The following is a 23,032-nucleotide window of genomic DNA, read 5'->3' on the forward strand; positions in this document are numbered from 1 at the left end:
CATTCAAGGTCCAGTTGAAAGAGGTAAAACAATTTTAAATCCCCTAAACCATGCATATATATTTAAGAGTTTTATTTTAATCCTGGCTGAAAAGAAAGATGTTATTGTGGAGATTATAATTACAAATTTTGTAATTTTTCGGGGTTCTAGACAATTCCATGCAAAATTTACAAACACCATATTTACCTACCAATACAACAATAGTATACCCAAGAACAGAGAAGTCTTACGTTGAACAGCTACTAGACAAGCCGAGATACGAATGTACTCAATGTCAAAAATCGTATCAAAACAAAAGAACGTTATCTCAACATCTCAAGTTTGAATGTAACGTACCTCCTAGATTCTCCTGTCCTTATTGTTCATATAAAAGCAAGTGGAAGGCAGATTTAAAAAAACACTGTTGGGGTATACATGGCAAAAATTTCACTTAGGCTACTGCGATAAAAAAAAAAAATAATTTTATAAATTACGAGAGGAAAATTTTATTTTTAAAATTATTGTCATGCGTATACGTTCTCGATAAATTAGAAGATATGTTTTAATCATTAATTATTAAAAGTATATTTTTTTTTTTAATTTGATTGCTTTGATGACTTTTACTAACCCATTTAATTTGTTATGTGTAATATAAGGTGAGAAGAAAATTTTTTTTTTATGTACAACATAAACTTATTATAATCCATGTGTTAAAAACTTATTGTACAGAATAAAAGATTTTATGTAAAATATATAAATATAAGTTCCAACCTCCTTAACACAATCAAAGTATTTTTATTGCAAGCCCAACTTTCTCATTTGTCAACCATCAATACAATTACTTATGCTCTTTACAGGTGAGTTGGCAGGATGAATGAAGCCGCAACTAAACTTTTAGAAGTTGATTAATTATTTGACCACTCATTGCTTCAAATTCTTTTGTTAACGCGTGTATGTCTCAATTTTTAGTAGTGTAAAACCACGAAATAACTAAGTATAATATCTGCTAATTTTTCGTAAATTATTTCTTCTAGTTAACTTTCAAAAAGTTCATGAAATATGGCAGATTTTTAAGAATAAAACTTTGTACTGAAAATATTTTGTATACACTTTAAAAAAAGTTGTATTTATCTTATTCGACTATTTTTTAAGTAATATAATATAATTTTGAAAATGTACAGCGGTGTTTAATAAAAAAAATTTTATTTAATTTTTTGGAAAAATAAACCCATACTTATTCGTATCAAGTCGCTTGTATCAATTTATATTAACTATAGAATGACTGAACATAACAAATTCATGCAGGTGGATCAGCTTTATGAAAATAATATTCAAAACATTGTAAATAAAAAAATTTACTACAATAATGTTGTTTGTTTTAATTTAAAAAAACCCATTAAGTCTAGATACATGTGCCTACATATAATTATATTCATCTGTCTTTTAACATATTCGTGCATGAACATTTTTATGGGTAATTTCTTATGAAAAAAAAATGTATGGAAAATACTGTTTTGTAATTAAGTGACACTGTAGGGGACTCTGAATGTAGAATTTTATTCTAAATATTAAATAAAAAACCATGGTGAACGTGTTTTCGACTGGTACAATATACTTGATTCTCTGCCTCATAAATCTTTATTGTTTGATTAAGAAAAACAGCAGTAAACGTTGTAAATTTTATGTTTTAGATACTAAGTTAGCCATTAAAACGGAAACTCTGGATTTAGCAGAGGATGTAATTATAGAAGATTTTCCAATCAATCCGCCAACACGTGATCAATCATTGGATAAATCATTACCAGAAGAGCAGGGAAAAAAACCAATCTTCTATGTTACTTACTACCTACTTGAAAATCCTCAAGAACTAAGCGCCAATAAATGCTTAAAAATTGAATCCACTGAACCCAAAAAAAGTAAGATTCATTCAACAATTTACGTATAAAGACTGCTTGCTGTTTGTTTTGCAAATGAGACAGAAAAAAAATGACGTATAACGTTTGTACTATATTTTTTTTTACGTGGATGATTTTTATGCTTTGAGACAGTCATGCAATAATGGAAGATTAAAATTAATTTTGACATTAGTATTCTATTATCCTAGATTTCATTGGGGACGTGAAAAATCTAGATTTACAGAAGGATAAAGTGACAATAGATGATTTATCGATACCTACACCGTTTAATGACGAGTCGTTGAAACAAACAACATCGAAGGTGGAAAGTTCAGCAACGATGAAGGAAAATAAAATGAGACATCGAATACAACTATTACATGACCAACTCAAGTGCCATCAATGTGGTAGACGTTATTCTGACAGACGCCATTTGAATAGACACATAAGGTACACGTTGTACATGTACTTGTTATAATATATAATACATTATATTGTGTAACTTACTTATTCCTTGCACGTATTAAGGTATGTATGTAGGAAGGAACCACATTTGGGTTGTGCTCTGTGTCCTTACAAAAGCAAGTGGAAAGCAGATATCAAGACACACTTGTGGAATGCCCATCGAAAAGGTGAGATAATTTGAAAAATTGTGTGTACTGCAAAATAACGTTTTGATATTTTTAGAACTAGGTTTGCCAGATACGAGACACGTGTGCGTCGGATGCGGAAAGTCATACAATACAATTTCTATTTTAACGAGACATCAAAAATTCGCTTGCCAAAAGGACCCTGGTTTTGGCTGTCCACACTGTTCGTACATCAATGCATTCAAATATCAAGTAAAAAGGCATTTAAAAAAGTGCCCTAAAAATGTAAGATATCATTTTTTTCTTTTTTAATATACATATTAAACTTATCTACTCGTGAAGGAAATTATATATTTTGAAAAATCTTTAAAATAATAAATTTCAATGTCTCATCTTTAGATTTGAAATACTTAAGCGATCGCGTTATTTTAACACTGTATTTACTAATAACAATTGTTTTTGTCGTAATTACTTCTTGTATATTTCCACTAATTGTAAGTTCGGTCACATTGATTTATTTGTCTTACATCGAATCACCCTTTTTTTTATCGTAGAAATCAAAGAACTTGTCGTCAGTTATTACGATTGCAAAAGTAAACGGACACAAAGCATAAAGGACCATTCAATTTTGAAGTGCTGTTGAAAGGATACCGGATTTTTGTCATTTGAGACCAATGAAATATATTAATTACTGTGTATATTGACTAATGATTTTATAATGTTGTAAAATAAATTTTAATTCATTTTCTTTGTAAGTATTTTATAAGTATAATGTTCTCATGTATTATTTTATTACCTAATAAAATAGACAGCAAGTAAAAATTAAAAAGAAAATAATACATGACAAATTAATATGTATATTTAAAAATAGACCACTCATGCATCTGCACTGTTTAAGATTTTTTTGGGGTATAAAAATACGTTGTTTGAAATCTATAAACATCGAATAATTTTATATAGTAAAAAAACACTCAAGTTTATACAGTTCATTTGCAAAATTTTTTCAGATTTTTTTCTTCTTTGTGTGGGAATTGAGCGTCTTCAAAACCTTTCACCCGCTGTTTTATTCCATTGTTATCGTTTCGCGAGACTCTACCGTTTGGCTCAACACATTATTTGGTGTCAAAATAGCCATATCCAAGCCTTTGGGTGGTAATGTATGTAAAAAAAGAAATAAAAAAAAAAAAAAAAAAAAACTATGAATGTTTTATTGGAAGTAACGTCAAGTGTCACACGTTTACTAACAAAAATGTGCATGTAAAGCATACCTTAAATATGATAACATACACGGGGATATACTTGCGAGCATGCCTAAGGTTTATACATTTGAGTAAACAAATCGATACACGTATGAATTTCATACATGCCTCTTTGATTTCACATTGTACAGTATCAAACTATTTTTGCTCTTGTGAAAGTCCCATTGCCTTGTGATGCTTTTGCAAAAAAATAAAAATTATTTTTTATGTCGTACTTAGATGTCAAGGCATTAAAATTGGAAATTCTGGATTTACCGGAAGAAATTGTAATTGAAGATTCATCGACGAAGTTGCCATTGCACATTGGTCCACTGGATAAATATTTATCGAAAGAAGTAGACGAGAAGAAGAATTTAATGATTTTCGAAGACCCACTCTGTGCGGATCATGATTTGGAAAAAAGGAATAAAAGCCATGGATGTAAAATGTGTGAGAAATCGTACGATACGAGAAAGGACTTGTGGGCACACAAGTGTCGCAAAGTCGGCTACAAACTGCGATCTAACGATAAAAATACAAGAGAATCACCAATGGACAGTCTACAAGTGACACAGAAAACAGGTGAGTCGAGATTTAAAATATACGTATATCGGACACAATGGGGTTTCATCAATTACTGTACTGTAATTTTCTTTATCTTGTGTACGAGAATCTCTCAAAACTGTGCGATGGCTACAAATAAATACTGATACTCACATGAATTGTTGTTGTAGGTACCATAGCGAAAAAATATTCAAAGACAAGTTCATTGAAAAATACAGTAGTAACGGACAACTCGACTACTGAATTATCGAATCAAGCCACTCCAGAAAGTAAGAGCTTGAAGACGTCAAGAGTCATAAGTTTATGTATCAAGAAACTATCAAAAAATGTAGGAAAGAGACACGCATGTGATGTTTGTGGCAAATCGTATGCTTATAAACAATGTCTAACGAGACACAAGTACGAATCTTGTACTAGAAATGAAAAAAGATTAAATCCTACAACTCGATTCAGCTGCGATCATTGCAACTATCAATGCGGCGTCAAGGCGAGCCTTAAACAGCACTTGTGGGAAATGCATGAACGTGGTGAGATTTCATTTTTCTACTTACTTATACTGTTTTCTGTGGCTGTCAATCGTATTTTCCGAACTGTTAATTTTCCATTCAATTGTAAGTCAAACCTGCACGAATAACCGAAATTCTTAATAATATTCAATATTTGCAGATGGGTTCTTCGTTGAAAATCCACCAAAAAAGATGGTAAGGCCACACGTTTGCAACAGGTGTGGTCGATCTTATTTGCACTTACGTCACTTACGGAGCCATGTAACAAGTGAATGCAATGTAGAACCGAAGTTCAAGTGTGCTCATTGCAAATACAAAAGCAAGAGAAAGGCAGCCCTAAAAAACCACTTGTGGAACATACATGAAAAAGGTGGGATTACGTTTTGAGAATTAGATGTGAAAAAAAATAACGTGTTTGCTTTACTTTTCGTTTACATTATTATTTAATTACTTTTCGATATTGCCAGTCGATTTGGCTAATTGCCTGACTTATCCTTATTAAAATAGGGATAGTCGATTTCTGAAACAATAGTTAATCGAAGTAAATTGTAATTTTACCACTTTTCGGAGAATTGAAAGAAATCGCCTGTCTCTATACCTTTAGAGGCTATATCTACATTATAGGCATGCTTTGTGACGTGTACATATATTTAACTTTCTGACTTTAATATTTGGGTCATTTTATCTTATGGCGAATGTAAACTGTTCTAGGCAGCCTCTAAGATCCGCATAAAAATATTTTTAACCAACAAAAATATGAAAATTTCATAAATTAAACTAAAATATTCAATATTTGTTAGATGGAATGTTTTGTAAAAATTCAATAAAGGAAAAAACTCTCAAGTGCAAGTGTGGGAAATTATATGGTAGTAAAAAGTCCTTGTATTTTCATCAAAAGTATGAGTGCCAAAAGGAACCTTCTTGGACATGTTCTCATTGTGAACACAGAAGCAAAAGGAAAGCAGAAATGCTCGTGCACTTGTATTGTGTTCACGGAGAAGGTGAGAAAAAATTTAATTTTTACCTTATTTGAGTAGCATTTAATTAGGTGCTGTAGAATAATAGAAATGATTTAAATAAAACGCTGTAGAATTACACGGTCTTTCATCATTTTCTGTTTATTGTGTCTTATATGTTTTGATGTCTCATTTTTTAATTTTTTTTTTAATTACAGGACATTTAAAAGCATATCACTGCATCTATTGCAATTACAAGTCTGTAACGAAGTCACGAATGAAGGTGCACTTAACTACGAAGCATTATGGAAAAGAGATTGAATTTGTTAAGTATTAATTTTTCATCAAGTTGACTTTTGCTAATGGCGCTGTACCATCAGTGATGATGTATTTTAGAATATCTACGGTATCATAGCAAATTATCACCTGATTTTTTATAAGAAAAATTATATATTTACTTTGCTGAAGTAAATAAACTGTAAAAAATTTATTTTTGATACGCATTTCACTGTATTTTTTTTTTTTTCAAATCATAGTTCAATAATTATCTTACATTAGTTTCATTCATGAAAAATTTTTCAATGGTAAATTTTTCGATAGAAATTTGTAAAATATTTTTATAGCTAATTTTACATTTGGAAAAACTGTTACTGCGTCATCGTTAGTTGTTTTATTACTCAAAAAAAAAACGTAAAATATACGAATTCATAAGTCATGCAAGAGCCATCAGTGAAAATAAAAACTTCTAAACTATGTTAAAACAGCCAAGTTTTTTTGTACAAGGTTTTTTTTAATTTTTACAATAAGAAAAGCTTATCTACCATTCACTTAACCAACAAGAGCTGCGAAAAAATATATTTGTAACTTATAAGAGACGAACAAAAATATTTGTGAATACTATAATTATACGAATAACGATTTACTATAAAAAATTTTACAAGCATAAAAAAATAAAAAAATACCAGTGTGATTGCTTTTCTGCTCTAAAAAAATCTTATCTTCTAGAAAAAAATATTGACGTATCATAATTTCAAAAACTCAATTTAGAAAAATTTAAATTGAGTGTATTAAAATTTTTAAAAAAACTAAACGTTAAAATTTTATAATTTTTTTTGGAATTAGTATAAAATATTTCGATGATTGACGAAATTATGAAATTATTCAAATTTGTTTTTTTAGACTTTTAGCTTTTATAGATAACACCGCATTGTGTGGTTACGTAATAACGTGATGAAAATTTTGATGAAATTATTGATAACAATATTATATGATATTTTTTTTATTTGCTATGTTGTAATAAATCATTTAAGATGTATACTTAATTCAAGTTAATGTAAACCAACAAAATTACTTGTACTTGAAATTTTTTAAAATCACAATAAAATGATTAAAAACTCCATATTTTGTATACATTTATTAGGTACAATTAATACTCAGGAGTGTCTTATTTTTAAAATGGTTTTACTTTAAAATAAAAATTTATGTGTAATTACATGTAATCATTGCTTTTTTTTCCATAACCCGATTGAGCATGATAGTTCTATTAATATTACTTAAGTATTATAAACATGTGATGTTCTCATAACAAAATAAACATAACTATGTACTTGATTAAAAATTTGAATAAAATTTTTACAACTCAGTATTGTATATAACACAAATAAAGATACACGTAAAAACTACTTTACCTTTAATACTATAGTAAAATTTTTGTATTATTCGTATACGACTGCATTTATGACAGATATTATTGCTCTTGACGTACAAATAAGCTTTAGACATAGAAAAAGAAAAGAAAATAGAAAAATATAATAAAAAATACAATAATCGTACGTTTTGTCTTGGATATTGTTTTACTAAAATTTGAAGAGGGGTACAATTCAACAATTGAGCTACCTCTGTATGACAACTCGTTTGATCAATCGCTGCCGAATGTGTTGGAGCAGCGGCATTTATCGGTTTCCAGAAAACAACCACTGAGTACTAAAAATCATTTTGCTAGATCAGAACATATATGCACGTGTTGGACTTGTGGCAAAACATATCAATTGATAAAGAGCTTTCATGGGAATGAAAAATTCACAGGTAGTGCTGCTCAGTCTTCGTCTAGAGACACTCACGGATTGAAGAAAAGCTTTAAAAGAAGTTATCCTACGAGTAAGACTATTAATTTATGGATTGTTTAATCATTTATTTAGGGCTTCGAAAGACATTTTTTTATTTTTAAAGTTGAAATTGCTTAAATTAACGCACTCTAGAGTAACAAATATTTGATACCTATGTTGAATCTTTAATAGTATTCATAAATTATTTTACACTCGATGAGATTACGCATTACAAATATACTTGGCATTGAAAAATGTTGTCGAAAAAATGTAATTGTTTTTATTATTTCTACTAAGTACTAACGTTTGTACACATGTTTTAGACGCTATTAAGCAAAAAGCAAAGATTTTGGATTCGCAAAAGAGAGCCAAAATAACGAAACCGAAGGTCACGAATAAAGCGGGTGCAGGAGGACCCTATCCTAAAAAATTACCAAAAATAATCGAAAAGCCATTTCTATGCGACGTTTGCGGAAAATCGTATGCTTCCACAAAAAACTTGAATAAACATAAAAAATATGATTGCGACTTGCCGCTAAAGTATTGCTGCGCGCATTGTGAGCACAAAAGCAAAAGAAAAGAAGAAATAAAAAAGCACCTGTGGGACATTCACGGGGAAGGTACGAATTATAAGAGTTTTTTTTCATACTAAATATTCTGATGAACAATTATTGTACAGCTTTAGGTCTGATGGGGAAAAAAGTAGTGCGGAAACACGAATGCGGAAAAAATCCGAGATTCAGTTGCAACCACTGTACGTTCAAATGCAAGCGCAAATCAAGTATGCTGCGCCATTTAATGAGATGGCACGGGAAAGGTAACGTTTGACTACTCCTACCAGATTTTTCTGACCGTTATTAATATACAGATACATTTTTTAATTTTTCAGTACCACGTCGTAGGAAGAATGCATGGAGTAAAACTGGACAATGACACATGTTTTTTAGAGCTTTTTTTCATCACATTATTTTTTATCTACAATTTCTCTGCTGAAATTCATTTTTCGCTATTAATGTTCTTTTTTTCATATTTGTTTTGAACCAACTAACAATTCAATACACAAATGTAATTGTTAGTATTTATTCAAACTCATAACAAGTAATAAAAATTCACCATCATAATCCATATTTCATCAAAATATTTCATTGAGAAACAAAAAATCTACAGTTGATAAAAACTTCTCTGTCCCTCTTTTTTCCTGAAACATGAATCATTACATGATATTTCCAATTCAACGACAATGTCTCCTGAATCGCGGGATCACGTTTCCGGTACTTGTAAACTGTCTTTTTTGAATAAAATCGCCTTTATCGTCATCTTATCCGTCATTTCTGTCCCAATTCTATGTACTATGATTCAAACACATATACTTATGTGCTAGTCACGTTACCGCCATTGTCGTCAACAATAAACGAGAACAAAAGTGAATCTGCTGCCACCGCAGCCCGTTGCGGCGTCCAAGTAAACTAACCACTTGTCGCTCAGCTTCCGCATGGATTTGTTCACCGGCTTCGTCTCATCGTCTGTTCATCATCATTGTTCGTGCGAGAAAATTTCGCGTTTAATGATAAGTACATTGTATGAAAGTTGGTAATCGTATGTCACGGTATGAGTTCGTATATTTTGTTCATTTGAAACGAAAATAAAGAGGAACAGGCGCGCGCGAGTGATATATTATAGCTTCGTCTTCGTTTGGGAGAGAAGAAAAAGAGAAACAGCGTGTCTGCAGGTCACTGTTGTTTTTCGGCAAAGAGGTATAGTTTTTGGCAGCATGTGATTTCTATTGTGTTGACCAATTGTTACAAGTCGATACGTATCGGCGTGCAACGTGCTTGTAAAATCAGAGACAGTCTCGTGTGTACTTTTTCAAATTCGCAACACAAGTGAGCTCTCGTGGACAAAATGGCGTCAGCCGGTGCTTGAAGGATCGGTTTCACAAATTTCACGTTGTACTTATCGCACAATTTCGTTCGTAACGTTGTTCTATGTCGTTAAAAACAATAAAACTCCCGCAACTCTGAGCAATTGTGAAAAAGTTGTAACCTAAGAGAAACCATTATTGTTTAGGTTAGGTTAGGAATTGCTAGACTATTCTTCGCTGAAGACATTACTCTCTAAACAATGGATAAACATCATTGGTATCAAAAGCTGTTGAGAGCAGAAGGTAGAACGTTTTCCATGGAAGACTTGTCGACGAGCATAGAGGAAATAGTGAGCACTCCGGACGTATACTTACGCAGCCAGCCATCTGACGGTTCGATTATAATTATTTATTTACCATTATCAATTTTTTTATCAGTTGACACAAGTCAACGATTAAATGAACCATTCACTGATTCCTTATGTAATTAGATGTGTTTATTTGAAACATTAGATATAGAATTAGTTTAAATACATATAAATCTTGTAGTGTTTTTTAAGCAAATCTTTTGTTTCCCAATAGATGAAACAGCCATGTTACTAGGCACTCCTGACTTTGATTCTCAAAACATAATAAAACCTACTAAAGGTAAAGTTTAGTTGAATATGTTAGGTGATACAGCTAGAAAAAAATTTTATTTTAAACTTGCAACATTTCATTTAAAGATGCTACACCCCCAAAATGCAGCTTTGATCAAAGTACACCTGAATTTAATAAAGACATACTGATGCAAGATAATTTCACTTCCACTAGTATTAATTCTTTTAATGTTCCAGTACAACCTATGAAAGGTAAAATTTGAATGATCATACTTGTTTGTTAAGTAGTTACATATGTAGGTATTAACATAAAGTTTTAGTATCAGATAAAAAATTCAACAGTGTTTTTGAGCATAATAGCGATACACCGATGGATTTAACTATTACCAAATCAACTGAGATAAAAGCTGGATTAAATTTTGGTAATTTTTCAATTGTTAGAATTGGATGAATTAGGTTTCAAGTAGTTTTCATAATATATTTTTTTAAGGAAATTTAATACAGCCAGAAGCTCACAAATTGATAAGAAAAATGCAACTAAGCAAGTATATTTTTATTTAAAAAAATAAATAAAAATTTGCAGCTGTAAGTTTTAAAATATGTTTTATGATTTTCCTTTTGCAGACAAGTCTGATTTGATAAATTCATATTGTTCTGTGTGCAAACAAGTTACTAATAATTATGTGGATAAGTATTGCATCAAATGCTTAACTCAGTTGTTATTCCAATGTGCCAAGTGCAAGTGTATTTATAAGAAATTAGCCAGTATTAAAAATCATATCGAATATGAGTGTCTAATAGATAGTATTTTTTATTGTACTGAATGTAATTATTCTAGTCCAGTCAAGCTACAGCTTTTGAAACACGTAGAAAATCATCATTCTAATTTGAGTTCAGATACTGTTATTAATTGTACTAAATGTAATAAAAGATTTCACAAGTTACAAAATAAGATAGCTCATGAAAAAACCTGTGGTCTTGAGCCGAATATACAGTGCAAGTATTGCCTGTTTAAAACCAGAGAAAAACGTGGTCTTACAATCCACATACAATTGAAACATCCCGAACATGATCCAAATAATTATCATTACTGCCCTGAATGTGGAAAAAAATACAAACATTTAGGCGCTTTGAATCGACACATAAAAATGTTGTGTGGAAGAATGTTTTTGTACGATTGCTATCATTGTGATTACAAAACTAATCGAAAATATTTAATGATACAGCACATGCAAAAAAATCATCCTGAATTGTACCTAAAAAGTAAATTTATGAATGAGATGAGAAAATTCATGAAGACAAATTAAAAGTAGTTACATTGTAATTTTAATATTAGTTTACATATTTAAAAATGTTTCATTGTATTAAATGTTATTTTTGTACATTTTTTTCAATACTATATTTTTTATGGTTTTAAAGGAAAAGATCATTGTTTTATGTTTTAACAGTATAATTTACTGTCCAATACTTGAATAATCAAATTTTATTATGTTTTTTTTCTTTTTTTGTGAAAATCCACAAATATGATAAACTTCCAGTCATTCTATTTGTTTTATTTATATTGTTTGAATCCAACTAATGAATTATTTTTAATTGATTTGCAAAAGACTGCAAATGTTAATGATTATTCGTCAAGAACGGTACTTTGGTTAAATAATGTAAAGTACATTGGTTAAATAACCAACCTATTGAACTGATTGTTCATTTATCAGAATTTTTTGTTCATAAATTGTCAAAAATTTCTTTAGATTAAAAAAAAAAAATCTCTCCTATTTTGTAATATTATTGTATATATAAAAAAAAAAAAAATAAAGTAAAATTACTCCTGAACAAATAAATAACTATGAATATTAATCCAATTCTTTTATTGTCTCCAACCAGCCCATTACAAGTCTTTGCAACAAAAAAATTTGTTAACACGATGAACTAAAATCAATATTCTATTGCAGGTGCAGTATTGACCAATCTAATTGTAACGTGAATGAGGAAATGTATGCAATATGATTAGAACTCATGCATATGAAACTATTTGATGCACTAAATGTGATTGTATGTTTAGCATCCAAACAATGATGGGAGATTAATTAAAGCTTTATAACAGCTAGATGCAGCACACTAATTATTCTATTGATGCACAGTTGGTATGGTTTAATAGTTACCATTAGTTAAGCAAACTGTTAGCTTGACAGGAGTAGACCATCCAATGACGTTAATTTTAATACAATTCACATTTGTAAACTTACGTGAGTATGTTTGTGTTTTCACGTAGCACATAATTGCTTAATGTATATGTTATTTAATTATCAACGAAAATTTTTTTTATTTCTAGATAAAGTAATCAGCAATGCCTCATATTTCAATGGAGCATTTTCAAGAACAAAATGTGAATCCTCATTGTTCTACTATCAGCTCTTCCAATAATTTCTGATCCCATCAACTGGAGGTACTTGAAACAGCTTGAAAGCCGTACAAAAGCTTCGTGAGCTCTCAAGGCTGGCAGACAGATAGTCAAGCAAGCATTGTGCCACTTGAAAATCAGCCTCTGAACCATCAGTTCTGTGCAAGCTTGAGCTTATAAAGTCCAGTCGGTCTTCCTGTACTCTCTCTTTTGGACGAAATTTTTGATATTTTCTATCAGCGGGGAAAAAAGAAAAAGAATGGAAGGAGCGAAAGAAAGTCTTCCAATTTCAAGACGATCGAGGGAAAAGATGCAAGTGGTTCAACTACTCTCACACGCGTGTTCGAGTGCGCTGCATAGCAAGTGCCTTCTCTCTCTCTTTCCCCGGCAGCGTATTGCTCCGCCCGAAACTGTAATGCCTCGACTGTATTTTCTTGGGCAAAGTCGCGAACGCGCGCAGCTTGTAATACGCGTAAAGAGCGTTGCACTCTCGAAATGCGATTACAAAGGCGAGCGTTCCTGACTCCTCTCGAAACGTCGTCTGCGTATCTGGAGACGATAGTTCTGGCAGCGTGTACGCGCGTGCGTGTAAATGCTGTGGGTGTTTGAACGAAATAGGCTTTGGGTATATGTGCGCGGGGCAGGAGGGAGCCAATAAGTGTTTCAAGAACTGCCTGACATTCCACGGTATCGTTCTCGCACCGACTGTTACTGTATCTTTTCTCTTTTTGCCGCGTATTGCACGCAAATTACATTCTTTCTACTCGCTGTTTAATTGTAAACAAAATAAAACATTTGGCTGTCAATGAGACTATGATTATGTCTTTGTAAATTTTAATATTAAGACAAAAAAAAAAAAAAAGGAAATGTTTTTATTGTAAAACTCCATGTATGAATTTCACATCCTGTATAAAAAAAAAACCTGGAAAATATAAATAGTAAATTTTACGAAATAAAGATACGAAATCCCCTGAACCTATCGTGAAAATCGTCATTGAAATGAAAATGTATTGATGATGAATAACTTTGAATCGTGTGCACCACACTAATATTCCAAAGAACGTATGTTTCAGCTCCGCTGCTGTCGACCACTTATAAGGACGCTACGTGCCAACGAAAGGCAATCCTCGACATTGTGTAATCCCCGAGTGCCAAACTCGTCTCTTTCCCATACATGTACCATTAACACAACAAACCAACGTAGTTACAGGGCATCCGACGGAGAATCGCGGAACGTTCCCCGTCCCCCCATCATCGGAAATTACATTACCTCCGGATACTTAAAACTTGGCGGCGAAGGAGGGAAAGGACGTGCCGCAGGGGAGATTTGTATGTATACATGTACCCAGGAATTGTGTTACACGTACCCAATGTCGGCCGGGGCGTGACGTCAAGCAGCTGAGACAGCTTCCGCAAATAGTCCAGGTCCATGACAATCACCCGGTCCTCGCTCGGTACGATCGTCACATTCGTGTTGTTGAAGGCGCTGTCCAGGTACGTCGTCCAATTCCACTGCTCCACGGAAACCACATGCCCAAAAGGGGTAAGTTTTTACTTTCTTTTATTCGACAATTTAAAAAATAAGTGTATTTTGTGTACAATTGCTCTCTCAAAGTACAGGTGTCGTCGTGGTTAATGACATGCGTGGCCGAGTGTTGGGGTTTAAAGAACGAGAGAGAAAAGTATTATTACCTGAGCCGCACCGATGTCCGTTGCCTGTTGGAGCTCGTGAACGGTGATGTCGTAAAACAAATGGTTGGCACTTCTGCGCTCCTCGGGGGTCGATAGGATCTGCACGCCAAGTTGAAACAAACATGATAATGTACACGCCCGTCGCACGAAATACACCAGGCTTTGGCTTTATCGTTGAAAGTTCATGCACGAAAGAGCTTCTTTTATGCATTTATGTATTTACTTTCGTTTATAAAAAATTGGAACTTTGACAAATGACATAAAAATTAGAATGGATCGGTATTTCCGTGGCGATCGAATAACGCGATAATAGAAGTTCCGGGGGATAATTCAATCAAGCGGGTATGAGAGGAAACGAAAGCCCAGCGGCATTAGTCTAATACAAAATCGTTTGACAGAGTGGCCAGAGGGAGAGAGAGGGAGGAATAAAGAGGACGCGCTCGAATGATTATTCAATAATGCGATTTTCGATAATTGCGATGGCTCCGTCGTATCGGCGAACGCTCGGGCGCCGCTGTCGTTCTCGGTCTACTTTGAACCATCAATGTATACATGTTTATTCGCCCGCGCGCTGTATATCATCGGTATTGGATTCAGCGACTGTTTCGGTACTTTCCGCTAAATTACGACGATGGAGACGTATTGCGCGTCGGTATTATCCAGTGTGCGGCATGCGTTAGAGCGCGCAGTCTTAATCCAAATTAATTCGTGCCGTTTTAAACGCGCTTGTCCATGTACGTGGTAACGAAATTGCAGTAGCTTATCGAAGTCAGGGAATCCACTTCTGATAACGAGATGGTACCTTTTTTCCTTTTTTTTTTTTTCTTTTTTTTTTTAATGAAAAATGGCATGTTAATTTTTTTTTCCCCCACTTCAGAAACAAGATATTATCTTTTTCCTACTAAAAAATAAGATGGATTATCATCCTTTTCCTTCCCGACAATCATTGATACATTTTTTTGTTTCACATTTCTCATCGGGGAGAGAGAGGGAGAAAAAAAAGTTAATAAAAATATATCGGTAGATTCGTATAGTGTAAGCTGATGGCGCACTGTATTATATACGCAGCAGCTCGTGCAGCCTTTCTCAACGAGTGTGCCGTAATATAAAGCCACAGTGCCTTGGCTCTGCGCTAATATATAGATGGACTCACCTTTGCAATTTTGGTACTGAATTCAAGTATCTCCTCGGCAAAGTCGGCGCTGCGCTCGCCGGCTCCGATCAGCTCGACCATTGACTTTATGTACTTCTTGTACTCCTCGATCTCCGTCTGGAAGCGCTGAGGGTCGAGCAAGTAGCGCTCGCTCAGGAAGCCCGTCAATACCTGCTCCATCTAAGATTTTTTTTTTCAGAGAGAAAGAAAAGGCTTCTTTTTTTTCATCCATTTTGTAGGTACATACGAATGTTCAAAGTATACACGCGAGGAAAGGACGGTGCTTTTATCATATTGAACTATCGTGTTCCTCCAAATGGATTAAAAAAGCCTAGCTATTTTTAAAATTTTTCAATTCGTTTCACTGGAAAAACTCTACATGTTTCGAAGCCAAATGCTTGTTTTTATTTGTTTATTAATTGTTTGTTTTTTCCCCCATTTTTGTAACACCACAAATCCTCCACCTTTGCATACGTACATCGCGACGAAGGAAATCCCCTTATCAACTTCGGGCTGTGCCGTAAACTTCGCCTCTAGTCTCGTATACCCAAACCTATATATATATATATATATATATATATATATATATATATATATATATATATATATATTCCCGCGAAAAGAAAAATGCAGAGGCCATAAACGCCTCGAGCACCGATAGCTCGATCACGAGGATTAACCGACGATACGGCGACACGGCGTAACTTGTACCGAAAAAAAGAAAAATCGCAGAGTCATTGTACACCTAATACTTAATAACAACCCCGTACATTTTCAAAAATACGCAATAATATAAAAAATTCCGGGTCTCACTATACGAAACTCCGGTCCTCCCCCTCCACGCGGGGATTCCCCCATTTCGTCGGCCTTTGGGTTCAGGCTGCACACACGTCCATGGGCATAAAACTCGTCGGCCGGGCGGTATGGGGTCGTTCGTGTGACACCAGAGACCAAGGGTACACACGTGTATTGCGTCGCATGTGCGGGGACCGGCTGTTGGTTTTACGGATTACGCTCGCGGTGTACACGGAAACTTTATGAGCGATTCCCCCGGGATAGGCTCGACTTTGGTAGCCGGCTTTTAACTATTGACACGGGCACTGCCTCGCAGCTGATCGCTTGTAATGCCCGGGTGTAATAATGTACATGCACAATTTATACATACGGATGCCTTGATCTTTGGTTTATTTGTGTTTTTACCATCATGCGGTTGCGCGAAGTGTTCCTGACGTCCTCGCTGATGTAGAAGCTGAGCATGACGTTGATGCCGAGTTGCCGGTGACTGGCACCGGCCAGCCAAGCGAGGTCGAACTCGAACGTGTCCTTGTCCTCCAAGGGGATCTCCCGGGGCAAACCCAGCCTAGCCATGCTCTCGAAGACCGGCGTCAGACCCACAGCCTCGGCGCTCGCTGTAAATCCACGTACACGGGTTCTTTTATACGCTCATTTTGGGTGCTGGAGGTCGATTCCTTCCTTCCCTTATATACTGACTTATTTGCGCTGCTCTCGTATGCGGATCGCGATATTGTCGGATTGCCTTCGGAAGACAGGCAGGGGGGGTTGCTTTGTTTTTTTTTTTTTCCAGAGGGAGGAGATAAGGTGGAGTAGGACGTGATTGCTTTAGGCGCGCGATCGGATTCGGGGAGGCGACGGAGATTGGTGATTATTAATTCAGGTAGGCTGATTGCGAGACGTTGACGGGGTGCCGGATGAGGGGGAAGGAAGTGTCGGAGCGACGGGGATGGATTTACGGGGGGAGGGGGTAAGATGTTTTTAGAGGGGCGTTTCCGAAGAGAGATGACGCTCCGTTTGGAGGTGGTGAGGTTTTTCCTTATCTCTCTGATGTAGGATCATTAGGTACAGAGGTTTTGTCTGATTCTGATCTTTACGGTATATTTTGTACTTGTGTCCTATAAAAAGATGTTTTGAAAATACTGGTAACGTTTAAATACACAGCTCCGGTGGAGCTAATAATGTTGGTCAAAATTAATGGTTTTTGGAGTTTGTTACTAGGTACTTTATTCTGAACCAAGTTGCAACTAAAATTAGATCACGCAGTTATATCGGATAAGAACTTGAATTACTCGTGTCAAAACTTTTTTTATTACATCTTTTTCTAGGACAAAATTACAGGGTACGGTACTTGACGGAGCAAACTCGATCAAGCCAGACCCAAGCAATGACTACCAATTAGAGATGGGATTTTAAGTCTATAGAGTTTTTATCTTTGGTTTCTTCCACTTCTTGTTTTTTAGTAGAGATTGACTCGTACGTGATAACTTGAAGAAGATCATCAAATCGTCTTTGCACCGTGATACTTTTTTTTTTTTTTCAAGATAATAACTTAAATATGCAAGCGTAATTTGCGAATTTGAATTTTACTATTTTTTTATTTTTTTCATCTTACCAGCTGATTTATCCCGCACACGTGACTACTTTGTAAATCGGCGTCACGTTTCAGATTCGATCTACCGACTGTTGTTGTATCATCGACAAGATTTTTCATGTATTCCCAATGACACGATACATACCTTTCGTATCGGTATTTTTTTAAACCCTTGCCAATTGATCACAAAGCATCGGTGCAATTATAGTTTCCTTCCCCCCCCCCCTTGTCTCGCGGCATCTAAAAGCTGAATGTAAATCGGAATCCTCGTAATTAAATCGTTACTGCGTTACCTCGCAACTATATCTCCACATCTAATGAACAATACGACCCGCAGCGATTACGTGTTTGACGGCGCGACCGAGCCGTTCTCGTGACTCGTTTGTGTTTTGCTGTTTCAAATCACCGCCAAGTGTCACTTCGTAATTTATCCTTTTCTTTTTTTCTTCTTCTTTCCCATGCAACAGCTCTTCCAACGTGTTTTACGACGACTCCTTTTTTTTTCTTCTACTCTGCCGAGATAAAATACCCAGTACTTCCTCCCTTTACGCATTGCAGTTTTACGGCCACCTTAGTGGTGTTTCTAGAAATAAAACAAGAGACGCGTCGTAGGTGGCGAATAAATTTTCAGTCTCGATAAACAAAGTCGGGTGCTCTCGGGGTTTTAAAAATTTTATTTCGCAGCATGAGTTAGAAACGAAGAAGAAGAAGAAAAAAAAAAAAAATGTTCCCTAGAAAGCGTTGTATGTATTGGGCAAAAAAGACAAACATCCGGCCGAGGCGAGCTAAAATAAATTCAAATCTAAACACCGTAAATATTTAAGGAGGCAAAGAGCTGCGTCCAAGAGCGACGCTGTACTGCTGCTACTTATGCTCCTGCTGTATGGTAAAATGGAAAAGGACTCGTGGAAGCTCGTGTACTATTTACAACGCAAATATTGTCTCTTGTATATCGTTAACTTGCGCTCGAGTGAAGGTTGTGTAACTCTGCCTCTTGAACTTAATGAAGCACCCGAGCATGAATATACAAAAAAATGCATAGCAGGGGGTTTTCTTTCTTTCTTTCTTTTCCTTGTACTTAGTTGGAAAGCTTTTCAGGTGTGGTACACTAACGCCCCTTTGCCGTACAAAGTCGTGGCGATTAAAATGTAACGTCGAACAAACTTTTAGCGCTTGTCTTGACACCTCCGTTGTACATATACCCCCTCGGTTGATATTACGTAAATTCGTTAAGAGCTACGTAACTTTCCGTGATCTAGTGATCGTTTAAATTATGGTAAAATGCGTATTTTTATATTTAACCTTTGTTGTTTACATTTAAACTATTTGCAAAAAAAAAATTTTTTCTTCAATATTTGCATCATATGCTAAAAAAAAAAGCAAAGAAATCGTTCGATATGTTCCGATAGTTTGTGTTGATTTTGAAACAATATTTCATTAGTGGTCCACACCTTAAAGGTTCTCTACTTGGATAGGATGTGGGTAATTATACCATCGTACATTTATATACAGGTACATGGTAAAATGAGCTTAACCTAAATAGTAAACTTTTCCCGTTAAAGTAATCGTACCTAATATCATCAAACGACAAGAAAAAAAAAAAAAGAACCTTCTCGTATCGTCGAAACAAACTTTGAGTCGAAAAAGAAAAAAAAAAATCCCGAATCGAGTTAATCGATCATTTATCGAACCGTATCCCAACGTCCACCCGCGTAAACAGGAAAAATCAACGTCAAGTGGGAAACGAAGCGCGTATTATTGACTGTTGGCCCGAGCGTCGATGAATCTCTCCGATCGAGACATGAGCAGCGTCGAGCAGCTGGGGCGCCCGAGTTACGTACCGCGCCGACACCGCATAGTGTGCACCGCACGACGCATCAAAGGCCCCGGGAATAATTAAATCCCGGAGTGCAAACTAATTAAGTCTAGTCAAACACTGCGCTAAATTGTTTGCCGCAAAGTATAGTCGAGATTGACACGGGCGCGGAGTCGGGAATCGGCCTTTGCGTCGGTCCCCGGCTATTGGCTCCACTAATCGGCCCTCGGTGTAATCACCTTTGCTTTAATTAATTGCTCGTCGTGTACGACTGATTTCGCGTGTTAATTGCATATGTGTTCTGGGAGATGATGGTTTTTTTTTTTTTTTTTTTTTTTTTTTTTTCTTCACACCAAGATGTTTCTATTCATCTTGAAATTGAAAAAAAAAAAAAGAAGATCTCGAATGAAACTCACCGGTATCCATGCAAGTGCGGTAAAAGGACCTGGCCTTGCCCACGGCTTTGGGCTCGTCGTCGCGGTCAGGCTCCTCGAGGAGTATCCTCAGATTCTTGACAAGCTCCTCTCTCAGCAAGTTCAGCTGGTCCCAGGATATTTGGTTCTGGGGTATCGGGTTCTTGGCTATCCAGCCGCCGCAGGCGAACTTGTAAAAGTCCTGGCACGGCTCGACGCTGCGGTTCAGTCCGTTCATCACGCGCGCCGCTGTCAAATTCAAAGGCGTCGCGTGTTTTCGTTGCTCGGTACAATAGACATTTTCATTTTCAAATAATATCAATGAAATTGTAGTTTTTTTTTTCTCCCTCCCTATACGCTTCGAGAGCTCGTGTGGCACGTTAATATTACCATATTAAACACTAAAGTTGGGGTTTTTTTTTTTTTTTTTTTCATTAAGTACTCGCTAACGAGAGTTTATTGTGCACTCGGGTTGTTTCGTTCAAAAAATTCCAGCCACGCGATTCCGTGACGCGTTGCTCTCTACCTTTGGTTCGCGAAAAAAGAGAGAGAAAAAAAAAAAAAAAAAAAGGATCCGCTAAGTAATGGCCAAGCGAACAAAATTACCCGTCCTGATGCAGTCCTCGCTCTGGCACATCTCCTTGTACTCGGACTGTCTGCCGAAAACAGCCATTTGGAGGGTGAGCGTCACGACTAGGGCAATCACAGCGACCGCGAGCAGGCCCACGATGATTATTAGCCTCGTTTCCTTGGCCCTCGCCTTCTTCTCGTCCCATTGCTCGCTGTACTGCTGTTGCCTGTTGTTAGTGTACATGATATTACCATTATAGCAGTTGTTGTTGCTTCTCCCTCTCTCTCTCTCTCTCTCCTACTGTCTAAACAACACGACATCGCGAGAGACTCGTTATTCGCACGGGAAGGTTGTGCTCGTGTTTCTTTTTTCTCCCCCGGCCCACGTACACGTTTCGGTGTCAGGGAGGGTCGAGGTGATTTGTGCCACGCGTCTGTACATCAATGGAGCGCGTGCGAGGGGGTCCCTTGCGTGTACGGCTCTGTAAATTCGTTCTTGATGCCTTTGACCTCATTTCTTTTTTTTTTTTTTTTTCCTTGGACACCTTCTTTGAATGATTTACAGAGGATTTGTGTGTGCCCTCTTGGGGAGAAAAGATGAAGAAGAACAAGAGAGAGATGGATGGATTTTTTTTTGTTTTTTGTTTTTTTATTATTTGCGTTCGCTCCACCCAAATGTTAAATCACAAGGCCGTCGTTTGAAAATGAATTTATGGACCGGCGAGTGGTTAACAGTGAGCCGCGCGTGTAAGAGCCCACGCAGCGTTATTTACGATAATGAATTCGAAAACTCGCCCTCGAGTCGGTGTGCACAGGCATCAGGGCATTATTTACGAGCGAGAACTTTGGTTTTTTTTTTTTTTTTTGTATTTTGTTTTAATGTGCAATATTAAACGGTAAATTAATCTCCGAGCCTTTGAAATTCATACACGCCCTCGCCTCCCCCTGCTACCCTTTTGGAAACTCGGCGTGCAAAAGTGCGGCTTTCATCCCTCCATTGTGCTTGACAAAAGTTGAAGCGTTATATTGTGGCCACTCTCCTCCCCTTCCCTCCTCTTTTTTTCCCCCCTTTCTCTTTTTAGCCGCGAAATTAAATTTAACTTTTGTACCAAGGAAGGAAGTGCGAACGCATCGAGGAAAAACCCGTCCGTAAAGTATAGATCCATCAATGTCGAGAGGGTGGGTTGGCAGAGTTGAGGAGACGTCTCGTTGGCGTCTCCGGCAACTTTTGGATTTCACGCTGGAAGTCATTGAAAAGTTCTCGCTCATGCGTACACGTAGATGTATGACCTTTTTTCCCCCTTCTCCTCCCCGTCGAATGACGTGTTTTCCCCTTTTTTATTCCTCAGCTACCGTGACGTATCATCAATTACACGCTTTGTACACTCGTGGCACGGAATTTTCATCACCTACAGACGTCGCGTGATTACAAAATGAAAAGCATTTTCGGAAAGTTGATGGTATAAAAAAACGAAAAGAAGCAGAGAAAACACAAAGGAGCCGAAGGATAAAAGTTTCGTAAACAGGTGCGAGGGTAAAACGCCCAGAAGCGTCTCTGCACGCAAGTGCCCGCCAACTTTCAACCCTTTTCGCGATGAAAAAAAAAAATAAAAAAAAATAAATAAAACACGACACAAAACGCGACGGAAAGAAGAGCGCGAATAAAGAGTTTTGCGGGGGGGCAGAAAAGTCCGAGTGTACCGTCCAGGGCAGTAGCGCTGCTTGTAAAACTTTTCTTTTTTTTTTTTTTTTTTTCCCAAAGACCGAAGAGTACGAAAAAGTGGAGAAGGACCTCGCAAACACACACTCACCATGAGCTCCTTCTGGCAGCATCATCGGGGACACCAGTGCCTCTCTGCTGCTGCTGTTGTGCCGTTGGACTCTCCGGGTCGTTCACCTGGAATCACACAGAGAACGGCCAATGTTAACATTCCGCGCATAGCACACGTCCGCGCTCGTGTGTATACATTTACGCTTGAGCGCGCGCGGCTTGTGTGTCCCAGAGGAAGCAGGGATTTACGCAAATTAAACGTTAGAAAATAGAGCGGAGGAAAATCCGAGCTGAGCTGCTCTCCCCCGCCCCATCGCGTGGGTTTTCGGTGGGACTAGTTGGTTAGTGGACGGGGTGGGGAAAACGTGGAAATTCGCTTTTAACCGAGAGAGGAGTTTCCTCTCGAATGGTTTAATAGCTTTGGGACGCTTTGGCGGCTTTGGCGCCGAGTGTATTGTGTGCGAGCGATGAGACCAAGCTCGCGGGCAAAGGGTGCACTTGGAGCAAGGGAGTCGCTTTATTGTTCGTGTATTATATATA

At 36.4% G+C, this 23,032-nt stretch overlaps 4 protein-coding genes across 6 annotated transcripts in view; 3 read left to right on the forward strand and 1 right to left on the reverse strand.

Moving 5' to 3' along the window:
* The window catches only part of LOC106638514 (neprilysin-11), an 81,929-nt gene that overhangs the window by 15,595 nt on the left and 43,302 nt on the right, over positions 1-23,032 (reverse strand). For 2 of the 3 annotated variants that reach the window (XM_089590620.1, XM_089590621.1), the window contains exons 2-8: positions 22,533-22,618; positions 20,758-20,948; positions 20,155-20,400; positions 16,737-16,945; positions 15,537-15,716; positions 14,384-14,482; positions 14,059-14,203 (exon numbers count right to left, since the gene is read on the reverse strand). In XM_089590620.1, coding sequence (XP_089446746.1) covers positions 14,059-14,203; positions 14,384-14,482; positions 15,537-15,716; positions 16,737-16,945; positions 20,155-20,400; positions 20,758-20,948; positions 22,533-22,618 — 1,156 coding nt within the window. The remainder of the gene's footprint in view (positions 1-14,058; positions 14,204-14,383; positions 14,483-15,536; positions 15,717-16,736; positions 16,946-20,154; positions 20,401-20,757; positions 20,949-22,532; positions 22,619-23,032) is intronic. The other variant, XM_014351722.3, reaches the window with a different exon arrangement.
* LOC149375085 (longitudinals lacking protein, isoforms N/O/W/X/Y-like) lies at positions 2,103-3,107 on the forward strand. The gene is made up of 4 exons (XM_089590622.1): positions 2,103-2,324; positions 2,403-2,506; positions 2,562-2,749; positions 3,019-3,107. Exons 1-4 carry the CDS (start codon positions 2,215-2,217, stop codon positions 3,076-3,078), a joined length of 462 nt encoding a protein of 153 aa, XP_089446748.1. The 5' UTR covers positions 2,103-2,214; the 3' UTR covers positions 3,079-3,107.
* LOC149375086 (uncharacterized) lies at positions 3,930-6,226 on the forward strand. The gene is made up of 5 exons (XM_089590423.1): positions 3,930-4,284; positions 4,437-4,793; positions 4,933-5,142; positions 5,573-5,773; positions 5,947-6,226. The coding sequence occupies exons 1-5, from the start codon at positions 3,930-3,932 to the stop codon at positions 6,063-6,065; spliced, it is 1,242 nt and encodes a 413-aa protein (XP_089446549.1). The 3' UTR covers positions 6,066-6,226.
* On the forward strand, positions 9,333-11,600 carry LOC149375087 (zinc finger Y-chromosomal protein-like). The gene is made up of 5 exons (XM_089590424.1): positions 9,333-9,587; positions 9,901-10,087; positions 10,277-10,342; positions 10,420-10,545; positions 10,918-11,600. Exons 2-5 carry the CDS (start codon positions 9,955-9,957, stop codon positions 11,598-11,600), a joined length of 1,008 nt encoding a protein of 335 aa, XP_089446550.1. The 5' UTR covers positions 9,333-9,587; positions 9,901-9,954.

Source organism: Copidosoma floridanum, unplaced genomic scaffold (genome assembly GCF_036245765.1).
Source record: "Copidosoma floridanum isolate Cflo_tuat_1 unplaced genomic scaffold, Cflo_Japanese_pri ptg000012l, whole genome shotgun sequence".
NCBI classification, from domain to species: domain Eukaryota; kingdom Metazoa; phylum Arthropoda; class Insecta; order Hymenoptera; family Encyrtidae; genus Copidosoma; species Copidosoma floridanum.